Source organism: Manacus candei, unplaced genomic scaffold, assembly GCF_025592945.1.
Source record: "Manacus candei isolate 608988 ecotype Guabito, Panama unplaced genomic scaffold, ASM2559294v1 h1tg000020l, whole genome shotgun sequence".
In the NCBI taxonomy this organism is placed as follows: Eukaryota; Metazoa; Chordata; class Aves; order Passeriformes; family Pipridae; genus Manacus; species Manacus candei.
The window spans coordinates 2,398,101-2,416,155 of NW_026138068.1; the positions used below are offsets into that span (position 1 = coordinate 2,398,101).

The 18,055-nt window shown below is 43.7% G+C and overlaps 1 protein-coding gene across 4 annotated transcripts in view; it reads left to right on the plus strand.

The window, feature by feature from the left end:
* Positions 1–70: 70 nt before the first annotated feature.
* Positions 71–18,055, plus strand: part of HECTD4 (HECT domain E3 ubiquitin protein ligase 4) — a 71,800-nt gene continuing 53,815 nt past the window's right edge. For all 4 annotated transcript variants that reach the window (XM_051785470.1, XM_051785472.1, XM_051785471.1 and 1 more), the window contains exons 1-6: positions 71–505; positions 10,934–11,451; positions 14,570–14,659; positions 15,020–15,150; positions 16,829–16,937; positions 17,604–17,742. In XM_051785470.1, the coding sequence (XP_051641430.1) occupies positions 335–505; positions 10,934–11,451; positions 14,570–14,659; positions 15,020–15,150; positions 16,829–16,937; positions 17,604–17,742 (1,158 nt within the window). In that variant the 5' untranslated portion in view covers positions 71–334. The remainder of the gene's footprint in view (positions 506–10,933; positions 11,452–14,569; positions 14,660–15,019; positions 15,151–16,828; positions 16,938–17,603; positions 17,743–18,055) is intronic.

Here is an 18,055-nt window from a genome sequence, read left to right on the forward strand (position 1 = left end):
GGCGTGTCCCGGCAGGGAGGGGGCCGGCTGTATTGTTCCCCGCGCGGTGCACGCCGGGCCCGCCCCAGCCCCCAACATGGCGTCGCGCTGTCAGCGGTGTGTGTGAGGCGGGCGCGGGACGCGGGGCTGCGGGGCGGGCACGGCGGCTCCCGGGGCCCCCCGCACCGCCGCCGCCGCGGTGGCAACGCGCCGCTCCTCGCTGCTGCCCGCCGCGCCCCGGCTGTCCGGCGCCCAGGCCGCTGGGGACGCGCCTGCCCCCGCCCTGCCCCCGCCATGGGCGGGTAGCGGGACCCGCCTCGCCTCAGCCCTGCGGAGCCCCCCCGCCCTCCGCGCCATGGGGTCCCCGGCGGGAGCCTCGGCGGCCGCGGCCACCGACTCGGCGCAGTGGCTGTCGGTGAAGGAGGAGACCATCTTCCTGCACGACGGGCTGATCCGGGTCACCGACCTGGCCGAGCTGCCCAGCGAGATCATTGGGGTGGCCGAGCCCGGAGACACCGAGCTGGAGGTGAGGCGGCCTCCGAGCCGAGGGGGGACGGGGCAGGGTGAGGGGTGAGGAGGAGGGGGATGCCCTCGGGAGAGGGGACGGTGGTGGCGAGGCCTGAGGCGAGGAGGATGGGGGTGGGGGTGCAGGGAGGATGACTAGGGGAGGATGGGGGGCCGGAATGGAGGATGGGGGGCCGGGATGGAGGATGGGAGATGCGGATGCAGGACGAGCCTTCTGGGGTACGGAGCCAGCCGCTGTCGAGGCGTTCTGCTTGTTTTAAGGCAATGTAATTTATTTCAAATAATAACGAAAGTGGAGCTGGGCTGGAGGGTGGCGAGGCACTGATGTCAATGGTGGGTGAAGTACTGGGCTCCCTCCTTGTTTTGGATCCATAAGGTTTGGAATTCCGAGCCGCACTCGTGTATTTCAACGTGGCCTTTGGCCCATTTATTTCCATTGAAGGCTTTGTATCTTTTTGCTATCACTTTTGGGCGGTTTGTAATTGATGAGCCTTACAGTAGGATGCACCGAGGGTACTGAGGTGCCCGGGTGTTTTATTCAGCTGTTGCCAATGTTATTTATTAGAGAGCCGGGAGGGCAGCCCGGATTTTCCTTCCAGCTTTTTCCCTTGCCCGAAGTGCCGGTGGTTTTGGCTGCAGGCGGGCGGTGCAGCTGTTTTATCTTCGAGGAGACGCTGAAGGACTGAATGTCACGGATTATGGGTTGCATCTATTTTGTAGGCTGCATTTTTTTCTCCCTCTGTGCCTCCCTTCTCCTCTTTCACCCCGCCCTCCTCGCCGGCGCTCTGGCTCCCAATGACACAGGGGCTTTGTCAGAGGAGCTGAGCGGGGTGAGCCCAGAGGGGCCGGTTCTCAGGAGCTTTATCTCCGGGCTCTGCTCGGTCACAGGCGTTTTAGGCCGAAAAACCCTTTTAGCGAGGCTTTAGTGTTGCTGAGCAGAACCCACGAGCCAGTCCCGACAACATCATTGTTCGTCGGGTGACGTGGAGTTTTATGGTGTTGGGGAAAACTTCCCACAGCCTTATCAAGGGAAGAGGTTTTTTGCTGAATGTGCGTTTTCGGTTCTGTGTGAGGTGACTCTGGGAGCTGGGATGGGAAAATCAGCTGCTCCCATGAAATGGATGTTGGCAAATATCACATGAACAGGAAAAGAGGTACTTTTAAGGTGGATGACTTATCTCTGCGTGTATAAACACGGAATGATTCTCCCTTGTGATCAGAGTCCACTCTGGCTTTTAGTGCAGTTTGTGTTCAGGAAAATATTTTGACTCTATGACATAGTTCTAGAAGCAGCACTGAGTCTAAAATCTGTGTTATTCATGTTATATCATCATAAAGTAGGATATCCTTTGAAAACCAACCCAAACCTCATTTTAAGATCTTCCAGCTAGGCCAGAAGTCTGTTCCAGCCTGAAACTTGACACGTGGCTTCACTTGACAAACACTTTAGCTCTGGAGAATTGTTTTGTTGGTGTAGGAATGTTAAGAAACTCCAGTTGTTTGGGGGAGATAGAGCCGGAATTGGTGTTGCTGTGGCTTGTTCTTTATGACACTTTTATAATCAGTGTTTCAGCAATGCCACTGTTTCACATGCTTTTTCCTGTTCCAGAGATATTTTTCCCCTGTTGTGAATGTTTTCAGCACAAAACTTTGAAATAAATAATTAAATCAGACTTTTTGCTGTACTGCTTATTTTGATAACTACTGACTTTGACTTATTTTGATCTTTGTTCTTAAGTCACAGAATATTAAAGCCTCTTATTGTCTTCCACTGGTAGAATTGATGATCACAAGTGACTTATTTCTCACATATTGTATTTTGGTTTACAGTGTTTGAAATTGAGGGGGAAGGGTTTTTTTAAAAAAAATTAAATTTCAAGTGTTGTAAATATAAATTATTTAGCTCATTTTTTTTTCAGCCTTTTTTAATGTTGCTGTTTTAATGAGGGGCTACTTTGGTGCTCTGGAATGGCTTTGAGGAGCCATTTTGTGGCAATATGTGCACATGTCTCATTGAAGTGTGGCCATGCCATCAACTGCTCCACTCAGGAGCTCATTTGCACTGTTTCTACTCCTCTTTGCAATGTAATAAATATCTTTGAAAATGGTCCAGATAGAAATCTCTTGGGATGAGCTCTTGGGCAAGGGTAGGAGATGCTGCAGCTGCTGCTTTGATTAGTAAACTTCTTTAATTCACTTCTTGGGCTTCATCAGTGGTGGTCAGAACCCTGAATTTCTGCCATAAAGTGCTTAATTAAAAATGTATACTCTTTAATACTTCAGTGGATGTTTTTTGGGTGGAGATGTGTGTCATTCTGGTCTGTTTTGCTTAAATATCCCTTTGAATGCTTATTGGGGAATAATGTCAATGTATTTGGATGTGTTTCCTTTGTCCTTCTGTTCAAAGGTTTTGGCTATTTATAAAAAGAAAAGCAGAGGGAAAAATGTTACAGTACTGGACTTATGCCAAGAAAGGCTTATGAAAAACTTATTATTTTGTTATTTTGACTCCCATTCAACTTTTATTTATATTTTATATATTTATATACATATATATATATATTAATGGTAAGTTACAAGAGAATTAACCTTCTCATTCACCTGAAAGTAACTTATTCTAGGAGTATGTTTAGTTTTAAAGAGTGTGGAGGTTTTTGGTTTGTTTTTATTTTTTATGTGATGATATTTGCCAACTTCTTAGACTGTCTCAGCATATTTACAAATAACAGGGGCCCTTCTTTTTATTTGCTAGAATTTTGTAATTACATGGATGTAATAGCTGCTCCTGGTGTGGGTTTTCCACCAAAATCCCCTAGTCAAGAGAGACCTGGATTAGTCAGTGATTACTTGAGCCTTTGGACCCTTGTTTTAAAGCCTTTCATGCAGAGAAATGACTTTTAAAGTGCAAAGTCTTCTGCTTCTTGGAGACAACCTCCTGTGACAGAGCTGGAGATGTTGCCATGACATTTTGGCCGATCAGTGCCCACCCAGGAGGGACAGTTTAGTGGAGGAGGAGCTGGTCTGTAATGTGGCACAATGGAAACTGCAGGAGTGGCCTGAAGTTGTGTCAGGGCAGGGTCAGGTTGGATCTCAGGAAAAGGTTCTTCCCCCAGAGGGTGTCGGGCACTGAACAGGCTCCCCTGGGAATGGTCACATCCCCAAGGCTGCCAGAGCTCCAGGAGTGTTTGGACAATGCTCTCAGGGCCAGGGTGGGATTGTTGGGGTGTCCTGAGCAGGGCCAGGGGTTGGACTGGATGATCCTTGTGATCCATTCCAACTCAGCAAATTTTGTGATTCTGTGACTTCCAGAATCTTCCCAGCCAAACATCTTTCATGGATACAGTAACCCTGGGAGTGGGGTGAGAGTTTGTCTGAAGGTGGAGAGGTCCCTTCAACCAGGGAGATTTAATCTACCAGTGCACCAGAGTCAGTACAGAATCATGGGATGGTTTGGGTTGGAAGGGACCTTAAAGCCCATCCAGTCCCACCCCCTGCCATGGGCAGGGACACCTTCCACTAGCCCAGGTTGCTCCAAGCCCTGTCCAACCTGGCCTTGGGATGGGGCAGCCAGGGCCTCATCACCCTCACAGGGAGGAATTTCTTCCCAATATCCCACCTAAACCTCCTCTCTGTCAGTGTGAAGCTGGCAGGTGTTGCTCTGCACTGTAAATGGGTATCTTTACTCAAATGTAAGTTTAAAAAAAAATAGTAAAAGCTGAAATAAAAATAAGAAAAAGCTGTGACCTTTCCTCTTCTCCCCATTGTAGCCTGGGAAGACCCTCCATGGAGCAGTTGCAGAACTGAAGTCCAGAGCTGTTTTGGCAGCTCTTTTAGTGCCAGTCCTGTGACTGACTTGTGTTTTCCATAAAATGATTTAGACTCAAAGGGTTCTGCTAAACTTGAAGCTTTCACCCATTTTCCTCCCAGACTAGAGAAAACATTTTGTCACTTTTCCCTGTTTGCTGAAGGAGGGAGCAGGTCTCTGTAATTATCTAGGTCAGTGCTTCCCAGACCTTTCTGGTTGTGACCTCACTTCCATCTACAAGCTTCACCTCTGTCAAGCTGAAAGTCCCTAATGCACCACCAACAATTGAGTCTTTCCTAAGTGGGTGACCCCTCTTGGGGTCGTGACCTCTGCCTTGGGAACTGCTGATCCAGGCATGTGTCAGGCTTGGAACACCCTCCTCCTGCCTTGTGCATCCCCTTCCCCTTCAAATACTCCAACAGTCCTCTTCCAAGGCTTTGAATTTATTCAGCTTCCATAATATGGCCCACTGTGCCTCTTGGCTTTTTGTTTTTGAGGTCGTACTTTAGTTCTCCTTGCAGGGAAACATTAGAAAACTTCTAAAGGATGATTTTGCAAATATGTTTCCCAAATATGGATCTTGTTACCAGTTGCAGCTGATTAATTCAGTGATCTGCACTCTCAGATGTTCAAATTACAAAGATTTTTCTTTACCTTTTGTAGATATTTTCATTTACTACTTGAGTAAGAGCCAAAGAAATATTTTAATGAACAAACAAAGAAACAACCCTTTGCTTTATGGCATTTTTGTGTTTACAGCTTGCTTGTACTCTGTAATTCATCTCAGATATGAAGGTTATTTGGGAAATTTATACAGTTGCAAAAATTATTTAGAATAAAATTGTGAGAGATAGATGTGTCTTCATGCTTATTTCTGAGCAATTAGGTTTCTAATGCTTTCACAAGGGAAAATAGTTCCTGCTTTTAGCTGAGTTGTTAAAAAGCTGTGCTGCTCCATACAGGAATCAGCAGAGGCTTTGAACAAGGTGATATGGTTAAAATTCCTTGGAGCAGAAAAAATTAGAACAACCTTGAAACTTGTAGGTTTTAACTGCAACACTAAAGCAGGATGGAAAGCACAGCAGCTGCTGGGAACCCATAAAATCTCAGTATCTGAAACATCAGGGCGAAAATGTTCCCATGGATTTATACATTTTACACGTGGTGTAGCAAGGAAGAAGCTTGTAGAGGGTTTAGAAAAATGGTATAAAGAGATCAAGGTGGTGTTTGGCTCGGGATCCCAGGAAGTGCCATGAGCAGGGATTGCTGTTCCCAAGCACAGCGACGTGGAATGTGAGACAAGGAGTGTGGGCACAGTGGTGTTGGTGGAGCAGTTGGAGTTTGGCTGTGGATCTCAATCTTCAGGGTACCTTTAAAACTGTCACTTGTGCTGTTTCCCTTATAGAATAATCCATACTTTTTGTAATTCAGGCTTTTTTACATTGTTTTATTGATGTTTCTAGAGACAAAAGGACCAAGTAAACAAGTGGTGCTGCTTGTATATCTGTACAAGGGAATTACCTTATACCTGTAATGGGCTGTTAGAAGCAATGTAGTTAATTTTTTTCATGCTGCTGTTAAAGATACTTTATGATTTTGGGGTTGTGTCTGCTTTTCTGTCTGGTTTGTTCCTCTTGGGAGATGGGAATAATACTTGTTTAATACTCAGGAGGGTATTAGGGGTGTAATTGGTCCTGGTAAATGTACCACCATCTTCATCTTTATGTGAAGGTCAGCCAACTGAGTTCTATAGAAAAGGAATTAAATGCTTTTTGGGAGATTTAAAGGCTTCTCTTTCCAATATGTAACTTTAGGAAAAAAAACACCTTTGTGAGCAGCTTCATTGCTCAGAATTCCCTGTGTAGTAGAATTAAAACAAACCCCACAGGCACTAATGCTGGCACCAGCGAGAGGACAAGGGGCAGGAATTTTAGCCAGAGGAAAAAGCTGCCTTTTAGTGGCAGCTCACATTTAAATTTACTTAATGGGGTCATAAAACCTCAGGCTAAAACTCTTCGTGTAGATTTGTGTGATAATTATAATTTTTACTATCAATAGAGAGCCATGTTACCCTGATAATGATGAGTCAGCCACTGCTTTCTGGAGCAAAATTGGGAAAAATATTGTTTACTGGGAAGAAGTACCTGGTTAATGTTGTGTACTAGGATGCAACAGGACAAATATTGGATACAGCAGGAATGGTGACATCCTCCCCTGGTGTTACAGAGCAATTTAAATTTAGTAGTAGAATGGCTAAGGCTTAGTAAGAGAGTAGGCCTAGGAAGCAACGCTCCAAAGTAAGTAAGTTAGCAACCTTGTTTGTGAGCATAGAATGTGCTGAAGAAGTGGAAACAATAATCAAAGGATTTAGTCAAGCATGTATATAATGATTTGTTACCTTGGATGTGGTAAGGGTCTGTTAAACAGTTTCTAGGAGCAAGACAGCTTAAGCAGATTTATGATTAGAGTAGATGATTATTAATTGTTATCAGTATGAAGTATGAGCTTGTTTGTAACTAAGTGTGACTGTTTTGCTGTGGAAACTGCACGTTGTTTTGCTGTGGAAACTGCAGGTAAACTTGTTTGTGTAGAAGTATAAAAGTTGAGCTGAAAATGAGGGTCTTTGGAATCCTGACTTGGGACGCTAGTCCTCAGGTTCCCGGGCCCTGAATAAAGCACCGCATAAACCGGCACTCTGTTGGTTTGTGTTTTGTTACGGGCAACACTGGTGGATCTAAAACCAGGTATCTTTTGTGCTTCTCAGTGTTTAAGATGTCAGTAACCAGCTGGAGTGATGAAACTTTGGACCCATTATTTTCTAATTAAAATATTTATTCAAATCGATTAAAAAGGGTAAACAGGGAAATAATATGTAAGGATAAGATGCACCAAAATTAAAACTAAACCTCTTACAAATACAGTTTTTAGCTATATTTAATTAGATACTTGAGTAACTTGTTTTATGGCCAAGCAGTGTGTTTGTTACATCCTCTTCATCCTCTTGGACTGTGTTTAAGCCTTGGTAGTTAAAAAAGTTTGGAGCTGTGAAGTGATGGGTCAGTGACTGGCTCAGGTGCTTTGCTGGGCTGGGGTTGTGTCTGCCCTGAGATCTCCCCAAGTGTTGGGCAGGGAAATATCGAGGCACTACCAAAAGGGTGCTGGAGGTCAGGCCCAAGTCAGAGCTCAGGTGTAAATCCCAAGGCACCAAGAAGGCAGGAGGAAAGGGGATTTTACCTCTGGCTGAGTGAGGAATAGTTGTTTGTTCAGTGAGGTATCAGAGAGTCCTGGACCTCTGTATCTGCAGGGCAAGGAATCTGCCCTCGTTCCAACAAAGAGAACGGTCAGATCTCCTGGATAGGAGGAGAATAAACTAATCTGGGGAGGAAAGGTTAGCTTTGGGATCTAAAAATGGAGATTTGGCTGAGTCCAGCATTTACAGCCTGAAGAAACTCTCTTTGGGGGCCAGCCTGGGGCAGGAGGTGCTGAGGGTGCAGGCCCCACACCTCGGGGCATTCCTGGTGGATCAGCTGGGTGGGGATGGGGAAGACCTTTCTCATTTAATCTTCATACCAGTTGTTTTAGCATGGATTTTCTGTTTCCTCTCTTCACCTGTGTCTTTTATCAGCGTTGGGAGTTGTGTTGCCCATTTCAGAGTTGTGAACTGGGGGTTTTCTTGCATTTTATTTTAACTTGTTTTGACTTCAGATAGTTTCAGGATAACAAGCTTTGCCTGGAGATACAGCAAACTGTAGTCAGAGTGCTGAGGAGACCTTGGCAAGGGCTGGGATTCCTCTGGGAAGTCTTTAGTGCACCCAGAGGGAAGCAGTTAAATACCTGGCATGGCCCAAAGGAAGCTCTGTCATAGAGCTGGGGTAGGAAGGGCTGTGTTTGGCTCACCAGGGAGAGCCAGAGTGGATCCCTGGTGTGTGGTGGGATCTTGGGAGTGTGTCCAGACCCTAAAAGTTCCCAAGGTGTTTGTCAGAGCCTCCCTGGGAACATCTGGGCTTGAAGCTTCTTTTAGGAGGTAGCTCTGAGTACTGACCTCAAGTAAAATGTCTTTTGAGGAAAACAGACTTTAAGATAATTTTCTGCATTATCCTGTGTAGCAGATGACCTCACACCTTTCTTCTAACATTCTCTTATTTTCTGGAAGTGCAAATGCCAATTTAGACCTTCAGATGATGTTGAATAATTAAGCTTTTTTCCACTGGTTCCATAAACTGTGTATGAAAACCATGATGTAAACTGTGTTATCAGAAGTCTGTAAGTCCCATTTTGGAATGGTCTTGTAAATGTGTTGGAGCTGATAGACTTCCTGTATCATTTACCCAAATTAGTGCTTATTTCCTTCATGAAAGACCAAAGCAAAACACACTTAACAATTCCAGACAGACCATACTGTGCTTATAAAGCAAATTGTGAATGTGAGATCAGTGAGAAAATAAAACTTCAGCAGGAAAAGGCTTTTCATCAGCATATCTGCACATATTTGACACTGACTTGTCTTGATTGGTACAAGACAGACTCAGAGATGTAGAGCCAAATGAAAGACAAAAAAAAATCCACCTTCCTGTTAAACTGTGGGACTTGAGGAGCAAGACGTGTAACACCATGTAAATCACAAGTTTTGTGGTTATTGATGTGGTCAGAGCCCATTTTATTCTCAAAATGAAAGCATTCATCCCCTTCCCCCCCGACTTCTGCAGCTTGTTGTCACTTAGTTGAAGATCCATCCAGTTTAGTTCAAGAAAATCAAAAGCAAACTGTTCTAGAAGGTGATTCCATCTATAACAGGAAACAATTAAGCTTATTTTTGAGACAGCAGAACACACAACTGAACATGAGGTGGTTATTTTAAATGTATAATATGTGGGTTAGGAATTAATATTCCTACTCTCTATGAGAAATTAATTAAAAGAGGTTCATTAGTTTTAAGAAGCTCAATACAACTTCTATTCAAGTGTAATTATGATGAGAATTCCTTTAAAGTGAACTTTTCATGACTCTAGTGGTGAGTGTCCTCCTGCAAAGCTGTTCCATTGCTTTGCAGTGTGGAAATGGCAGCTGTGATTTGTCCTGGAGCATTTTAATGAGCTGTTCAAAAGTCTCCAATTAGATATAAACATTTATTTCATGTTCTGTGTCACTGCTGCCTGCAATTAAAAACCACAAACCAAACAACCTTGTGTGACATTACCCATTGCAGCTCTTTGTCTCTCACTTTCCCCTTCCCAGATATATAATATACTGGAAAAAAAATATATATTTATTTATTTATTAATTAAGTGGGAGAAAGACAATTTTACAGCATGAAAATACCAGAGTGTTTGGGGGTGGATGAGATGAGTCATTGTGGCACAGAGACACTGGATCCCTTTGGACACTGGATCCAGAGGATCACAAAATGCTTGGCTCATGCCTTTCCTTGAGGTTGCCACAGCTCAAGTGACTTTGCTGATCTCCACTGTTGTTGTTTGCTGGAGGGAGAAAAGTTGTCTGCAAATTACTTAAAATTCTGAGTTTCCCAGTACCAGGCTGGTTCTAACCCATAAATATGTTTCTGTGTCATGGTTTACTTGTTTTCTGTTGTTCCAGCTTTGTCTCCAATTTTATTTAGAAGTGCCAAAAAGGACTCTTTCTTCTGTCTGAAATGATGATGAGGAGACTTTTAGGTTTTTAAACTAAAGCAGCAACTGGGAATATTTTGAGAAAGGTGTAGCTAAATGCAATATGATAAAACTGAGGAGGGGAAAAAAAAAAGGGAGGGGAGAGAGTGTAACAGAACTCCTGGTTCTCTGGAGAGAACTGGTTTGTTGGTTTGTTTGTTTGTTTGAAAAGCTCCAAAACCAGAACATACACATTCTTATTACACAAGATTGTTGACCTATGAGTTTTCATAGAAGGGCTCTAAACCCCTGGGACCCTCCAGCCCCTCAGTACTTTTGAAGTTGTTAGCAAAATTGCCTTGATCACAAAAGAAAAAGCTCCAAAGGAGGCAAGAGTTTATTTTCCCAGACACAATTTTGTGTGTGTTTTTCTCTACAATTATATTATTGTTGTTTTAGTGTCACGATTGGAAGTTTAAAAATCTCCATCAGCAACCCCCAGGCTCAGGTTCAGTGAGGATGCTGACTCAGCAGTAACAGGGTCATAGAATCCCAGAATAGTTAAGGTACGAAGGGACCTCTGGAAATCCTCCTGTCCAAGCCCAGGTTCAGTGAGGATGCCGACTCAGCATCCCAGAACAGTTGGGGTGGGAAGGGACCTCTGGAGGTCACCCAGTCCAACGCCCTGCCCAGGCAGGGGCACCTGGAGCAGGTGACATGAGAACTCATCCAGGTGGGTTTGGAGAATCCACATTCTCCCTGGGCAGTTCCAGTGCTCTGTTACCTCCATGGAAAGAGGTTCTTCCTCATGTTGAGGTGGAACTTGTGTTTTAGTTTGTGGCCATTGCTCCTTGTCCTGTTGGGCACAACTCCATTGCATGTTCTTTGGATCCAGCGTAACTTTCTTTATACCCAGAAATTAAAATCCCCCCCAAATGTGTGCAGAGAGCGGCTGATCTGGAAATCACACACAGCCATATGTGTCCTTTTAAAATAAACACCCTCTTTTCCCTTCCAGATCCTGTCGTTCGAGACCAAGAACCCTTCGGAGCTGGCCGAGCGCTTACGGTCCGTGTGTGGGAACCAGAGCAACGCCTATGCCCGGCTGCTGGAATACCGGCTGAACGCCCTGCGGGGGCTCTGGAACGCCCAGCGCCAGCTGGCCCTGGAGGAGCAGCACGACCGGGAGAGCTCCGGGGACGAGGAGGCCCTGGCCCTGCTCAAGCGCCAGGGGCTGTTACAGCAGCCGGAGCAGGCGCCGTTCACCTCCCGCATGGGGCTGCTCCTGGTGTTCCCCCTCATCCAGTCCCAGAGTAGAACAGACCCTTCCCTGTGTAACATCACTGCTGAGGTGCTGCTGAACTGCCTTCGGGACTGCCAGCCCTTGAGCCTCACCAAGGAACCCGCCGACTGCCTCAACGGCATCGAGGCCCTGCTCTGCTCCTGGCTGGAGGACACGTCGCCCTCCGGCCAGCACATCCCCTACAAGCAGAAGGAAAATGCTGCTGCTGCCCTAGTTGCCTTGGCTTGTGCAAGGTAAGGAATGGCACAGAGAATCGTGGAATCCTTAAGGCTGGAAGAGGTCTTTGAGGTCATCACGTCCGACCATTAACCCAGCGCTGCCACGTCCCAAAGTGCCATGTCCATGTGGTTTCTGAACACTTCCAGGGTTGGTGACTCCCCCACTGCCCTGAGCAATGAGAGGGAATGTTTTCATCATGGAGGAGAGTTGTCTCCTTTTCCCTTAGTCCTGTTCCTTTGTTTGGCTGGAGAAGGTGGCACTGCCAGGTTTTGGGGCAGTTCCTTTCAGATTTGATTTTGGTGTTGTCTGGGAAATATTTGTAGGTATTTTGTTGCCAGTGGAGAGTTCAGCCAATGTAGGTTGAATTATTCCCTGCCCTGCATGGGTTTGGCACAACATCAGCTGATTGAGGACAAATTGGCCACGATTGATTTTAATAAAAACCTGCTTTAGGGGATGGGACTTGGGGAGAGGAGGAGGAACACACAAAACTTGTGCAAAGCCCCATGAATGTGGGTCTAAATTCACGAGTAGCCTTTTGAAAATCTTTGCTTTAATGTTTCTCAGGTTGCTGCCTTATCTGTCAAGTATAACTCTGATTTCAGATGTTGGAGTTCCTGGGATATGCCATGATTTGATTTAGGAAAAGGTTTATTCAAATGAAAACCACTTAATTTCTAGTGTACTTGTTCTAATGAAGTCAATGAGGAGTCTTTGGTATGTGGCAAATTATGCTGCACTTCCAGGGATGGTGATTCCAGCACTGCCCAGGGCAGTGCTGTGGTTGATGTTGGTACTCAGTGTCTCCATGTAAAAAGAAGAATCAAAAATGATGTGACTGAACCGTTGATACTTATTTTCAGGTCACACCAGTCCTTTTCTTTCTAATATTTAAATATTGGTTTGGAAAGGGTGAAACTGCCAAACACTTCTTTTCTCTGTGTGTTTGGCATGTGCAGAGGCAGAAGGATCTGGGTTAGAAATGCCTCTTGTGGATATTGTTGCTTCTACTGCAGTGAGCTGTTCTAGGAATGGTTCCAAACGTTTTTATCATGGAGGAGAGTTGTCTCCTTTTCCCTTTGTCCTGCCCCTTTGTGCACCTTCATTTGACTGGAGAAGGTGGTGCTGCCAGGTCTTGGGACAATTCCTGTCAGGTTTGATTTCAGTGTTGTCTGGGAAATATTCGTTGCCATTGAAGAGTTCAACCAACGTCGGTTTGGCACAACATCAGCTGATTGAGGACAAATGGGCCATGATTGATTTTAATAAAAACCTACTTTAGGGGATGGGACTTGGGGAGAGGAGGAGGAACACATAAAACTTGTGCAAAGCCCCATGAATGTGGGTCTAAATTCACGAGTAGCCTTTTGAAAATCTTTTTGCTTTAATGTTTCTCAGGTTACTGCCTTGTCTGTGAAGTTGAGCTCTGATTTAAGATGTTGGAGTTCTCCAGAGATGTCATAATTTGCTTTAGGAAAAGGTTTATTCAAGTAAAAACCACTTAATTTCTAGTGTACTTGTTCTAATGAAGTCAATGAGAAATCTATGGTATGTGGCAAATTGTTCTGTGCTGACAATTGCCTTATCTAAAAGGCAATGTACTCAAACATAGCTCAGATAAATTGGATTTGATAAACACAATCTCATTTATTTTCTTTCCCAGATGTCAATTTGCGGGAAATATGGGATGTTCTGTTGCAGCTGAATTTGTAGAAGAGCTAAATTTCAAATAGAGCTTTTGAAATGAGGGTTGATCTTATATTTTCTTTGCAAATCTGTCTTGCCTTGCTTACAGAGTTGTAATATCCTGGTGTGCTTTGTTCACCTCTGAAAGCCTCACACTTTTCCTTTAAATATCTAAGTCGTGTGTTGGGTACCATGAGGAAGCCAAAAACCTTAAAAATGAGACTATTATTGACGTTCCTGGTTGCAATCTTGGGTTCTTCATATTCCTAAGAATAAACCCACAGGGTAATTATATTGCTTTAAATAATTAATCGAGGTGCTTTTTAAAGTGTTTGGTGTCAGTTTTCTCCTGGCTGAGGTTTATCAGTGAAAGCATAAGAGCTGAAGATGCCACTGAGGAAAACAGGGGAGGAGGAAAGCTTAGGAGCTAAGGCTGACCACGTGTGACTGGAAGCACAAGGCTGGATTCAGCAGAGTGCTGGGAAAGGATCTCTGCAGCTGATCACTCGTGTCTCTGAAGAAATCACTGCATAACTGACCATGCCTAAGGCACAGCCAAAATTCTCCTACTCAGCTGGGCTGTTATGCCTGGAAATAGTCATTCAGAAAATGCCTTCTTCCCGATAGCCTTTAAAACAGAAATTGTAAAAGATATCTTTTTAAAGATTTCTAAATCTCTTTATTTCTACATAAAAAGGCCTTTTGTACTATATTAACATACAGATTTCACAAGTTCTCCAAAAAAAAGTATTCATTAAATGAACAAGAATTTAATTAGTTACGAACTCCATATGCTTGTAAATGCTACAATCAAATTTTAAAGCAACGCTTTTAGGCAAGATTAGAAACAGCTTCTCCTTTGGTTTAATTTTGTTTTCAGGGTTGTAGTCCTTATATACATTTAAATGCATCACTTCAGAAGGGGAAAAGCTTCCAAATTTGGGTTTGTGAGGGGAAACTCATCCTAATTCACAACTTCTTCAGGAGGGACAGCGGACGGGCAACTTCAGTCTCTGCTCTGTGAGCAGGGACAGGACCCAGGGAAGGGCTGGAGCTGGGTCAGGGCAGGGTCAGGTTGGATCTCAGGAAAAGGTTCTTCCCCCAGAGGATGGTGGAGCACTGAACAGGCTCCCCAGGGAATGGTCACATCCCCAAGGCAGCCAGAGCTCCAAGAGTGTTTGGACAACACTGTCAGGAACAGGGTGGGATTGTTGGGGTGTCCTGGGCAGGGCAGGAGTTGGACTGGATGATCCTTGTGATCCCTTCCAGCTCAGGATATTCCACTGTTCTACAAAAAGAAATACAAATAGAAAAGAAGTCGATGCCATATCTTGGCTCTTCTCTGGTGGTACTGGGTGTTACAGTCTCTGTGGGTGCTGTCTGTGTGTGTGGATTCAGTCTGGCCTCAATAGACATCTTTAATTCATGTTTCTCTTGTCCTTTTAGAGGGTCGCTGAAAACCTTTGTTCATACAGTGCATCTATTACAGAAACAGACTGAGCTGGGGTCCCTGCCTGTGGCTGATGTTCTCTACAGGTTTGTAGTGACTTTCCTCCTTGGGGCACTTTTCCATCAGCTCTGAAAATGTGTTCAGTGCGTTTAGGGATGAATGTCTTTAAATGTGATTAAATTGCTTCAGAGTCACAGAGGTCTGGGAAAGATCGAAATTTAGTCATTTGCAGGAGACATTAGAAAATCAAATATAAAAGCATCTACTGATTGGGTTTGGGGTGTTAAGATTTTAATTTTTAATCAAATATTGATGATTTCTTTAAGTGCCTTATGAGCTCTGACAGAGAATAATTACTTAAAATACATCTTCAGCTTAACTTTTAACGTAGCTAATTTTTACTGTCACTGTTCTTTATGCATCTTATTATATTTTTCTGCTTAAAGGTTGTTGCTTTTGGAGGGAGGCCCTGGATCACCCTCCTGTTTGCTTGGAGGAAAGCACATCGTGTCCTGGGGCTTTGAAGACATGTTACCTGCCCCTGATGCCAACACTGGCTCCAGCAGCGAAAATAAAGGTGAATTATTTCATGACTTGTCAGTATGAGCAGGGGAGGGCAGGATACTTTTAGTGGTGATACTCATGTGAAAATTAATGTAAAGCTTTAGAGTTGGGATTCAGAAAACTTTGATTTTTGGTTGCTGAGTAGCAGCTGCTGTTTTCAATTGTGAGGCCGTAGGAAACAATCAAAAGCAGTTGATACATTGACCCTCCCTGACTCCAGGGGGAATTCTGCAGAGAGGTCAAATAGAGTTTGGACATTATCCACTCATTAGTCCCTCAGTAAGCACAATTCCCTTGCCCTGGGCAGGATCTCTGTATTCAATACCAGCTATCATTGGCACAGCAGGTTTATTTTTAGAAATACAAGTTCATTGCTTCCCCCCCCCCCACCTTCCCCATTCTGCTTTTGTTCTGTCCAGTTGGTTTTGTATATTCTTATTTTACTGCTTTCTTTTGTTTTTCTTTCCCTGAACTAATTCTCAGTTTTTTCTACTTTGTTTGCCTACTCTTTTTTCACTAAGTAAGCCAGTTCACATTGCTTCAGAAATATTAGTTTGATGACATTTAATGCAAGACATAGGAATTTAAAAATCTGAGTTGTCATTTGAGGCTGTCTGCAACTTTACTGACAACAATCTCTGTTTTTCAGATATATAATCAAGTCTTCTTGCTCTGACAGTGATAGATTTTTTTTCCTTTCCTTAACTGACTGCTGTGAACTTAAATAGGTTGACTGGACAGGAGTGTCCCATCTTGATTATTAATAATTACTGCTCTTTGAGTGACAAAGTGCTGTGTTTCAAATAGATTTTGTCCTAATTTAAGTGTTCAGAGGTAGAAGGATCTGCTGACCAGCTCCAAGAGAAGCACAGAGTTGTAGCAGAAATTAGATCAAGGCTCAGTGTTGGGTTATTCTTCCCTCACACTGTGTTAGACCAGCAGCCCTGAGCAGGAAGGTTTGCAGAGTCCTAAACTTTGCTTATATTTATCTTGCTGCCGGTTCTGAACAGTGTTACCTGTTGCAAAAGCAGAAGAGAACACTCCTCTGCTTCTTTTCATCATTCTGAAAGCATTTAACAGCAAATATTCAAGTAGTTTTGTGTTTAAGTAAAGGAATTTTGCACCTGAAATGAGTTTGGTTGAGTAGCCCTGTGTGCCCATGGTTGGGTGTGCTGGTCAGTCTAGTTCCTGCTGGATTTATAGTTTGGAATACTGTGCAGGAAAAGCAAGTTCAGGTTTTTTACAGCAGCTTTGGCCATGATACCCAAACCCAGACCTTTAACACTGAAATGAGGACACAAGACAGGAAAAGGAAATTACTTAGAAAAGGATGATGGTGATGTACTTTAGAATTGTGAAACACAATGTTCATGTCATTTATTGTCTCCAAAGAGAAGCTGAGTGAGTGGCACTTAATTCTTGTAAAGTTTATTTGGCAACAGCAGGAGATTTGATGAGCCCTGGTGTTGGGGTGAGTTGGTGTCATGTGAGGCTTGAGAGATGTGAAGAAACTGCTGTGTTTCTTAGACTTTGTCTGTGTTACAGAAGCTCTTAAAAGACCAAATAATAAATTCAGTATTAAAAACTGTCTGAGCAGCTGCTGGTTTCCAGTTGTGGTGTAACACTCCTGGAGAATTCCCAGTTCAGGTGTTACAGGGGTGATCTCTGCTCTGTTCCCTCTCCTGCTCCAGATGCAGATTTAGGAAGGTGTCTTGCAGCAGATGGGCTCTATCTTTACACAACCAATTCCGTGGGCAGAGGAATAAGCAAGTTGGGGTCTGGACTCCACGGTACTTTGAGGTGAGTGACAGTTCCATATTTGCTGCTTAAAAACAAAAGTCACTGTTTTGATAAACCTCTCTCAGATGTTGGGTGTAGCAAGACTAGAGCACATGGGGATTGGAACTGGATGATCTTTAAGGTCCCTTCCACCAAATCCATTCAATGATATTGTGTATATTCATTAAGTGCTGTTTTAATGAGTTGGTTTTTTCATCTGAAATTCTTCTTGAGTACGTTTTCTCTAGAATTATAGAGTAATTGAATTTGAAAGGGACTTCTGGAGGCCATTAGTTCAACCTCCATAGTAGCAGAATAGCATTTCAGATTTAATTTTATTTTTTTATGTATAGTAAGTTGGTTTTTTTCTTTGCTGAGAGGGATATACTACAGACTAGTTTTGTGGCTTTTTATTTGTAGCTGTACAGTTGCTGTGTTTGTAAGTATTTGTTTGCTAATTATGTCATTCATTAAATAATTGCTGCAGCTGTGACTCACTGTACCTTGTTGCTGCTTTATTGCTTGGAAGCCATGAGGCTTTTTATGTTTAAACCTTTCACAACAAAAATTGCCGACTTGAAGTTCAGTCAAAGTTCAAGACTGTGGTTGTGAGTTGTTCTTTGACAAACCAAAAAACAGGGGAGGGGTTTGAAGAGTTTTAATATCCTGCTTTTGTTTTCTTGCCAGGGGTTTTGTGTACTGCAGGAACGAGGAGCTCGAGACGGGCTGGGTTGCCTTTGGGAATGGGAAACTTCTCCATCGCCCCGTGTCTTTTGATAATAAACCTCACTACCTTTTCCAGGTGGTGGATCAACATACCCTTCAGGTAAAGGGAACAGTTCACTGCAGAGTTAGAGTACAGGAGGAAAACATTCTTAATGAACCACACAAATTTTTAGCTTTAATTAGTTTTATCCTCAAAGTTTCTTCTCTTATTTTGTGAAAGTGCCTGTTTCTAACCCTGCCTTGAAATCACTGTGTGGTGGAAGGTGTTAGTTTGTTTTGGATGTTACTCTGTTTCAGAGTGTGTTCTCTCTATATATCCATATAAATGTGCATACACAGACTGGCACTGTCCTATATTCTGGAGTTCTATAAGAGCTGGGATACAGGTTTGTTCAGCCTGGAGAAGAGGAGGC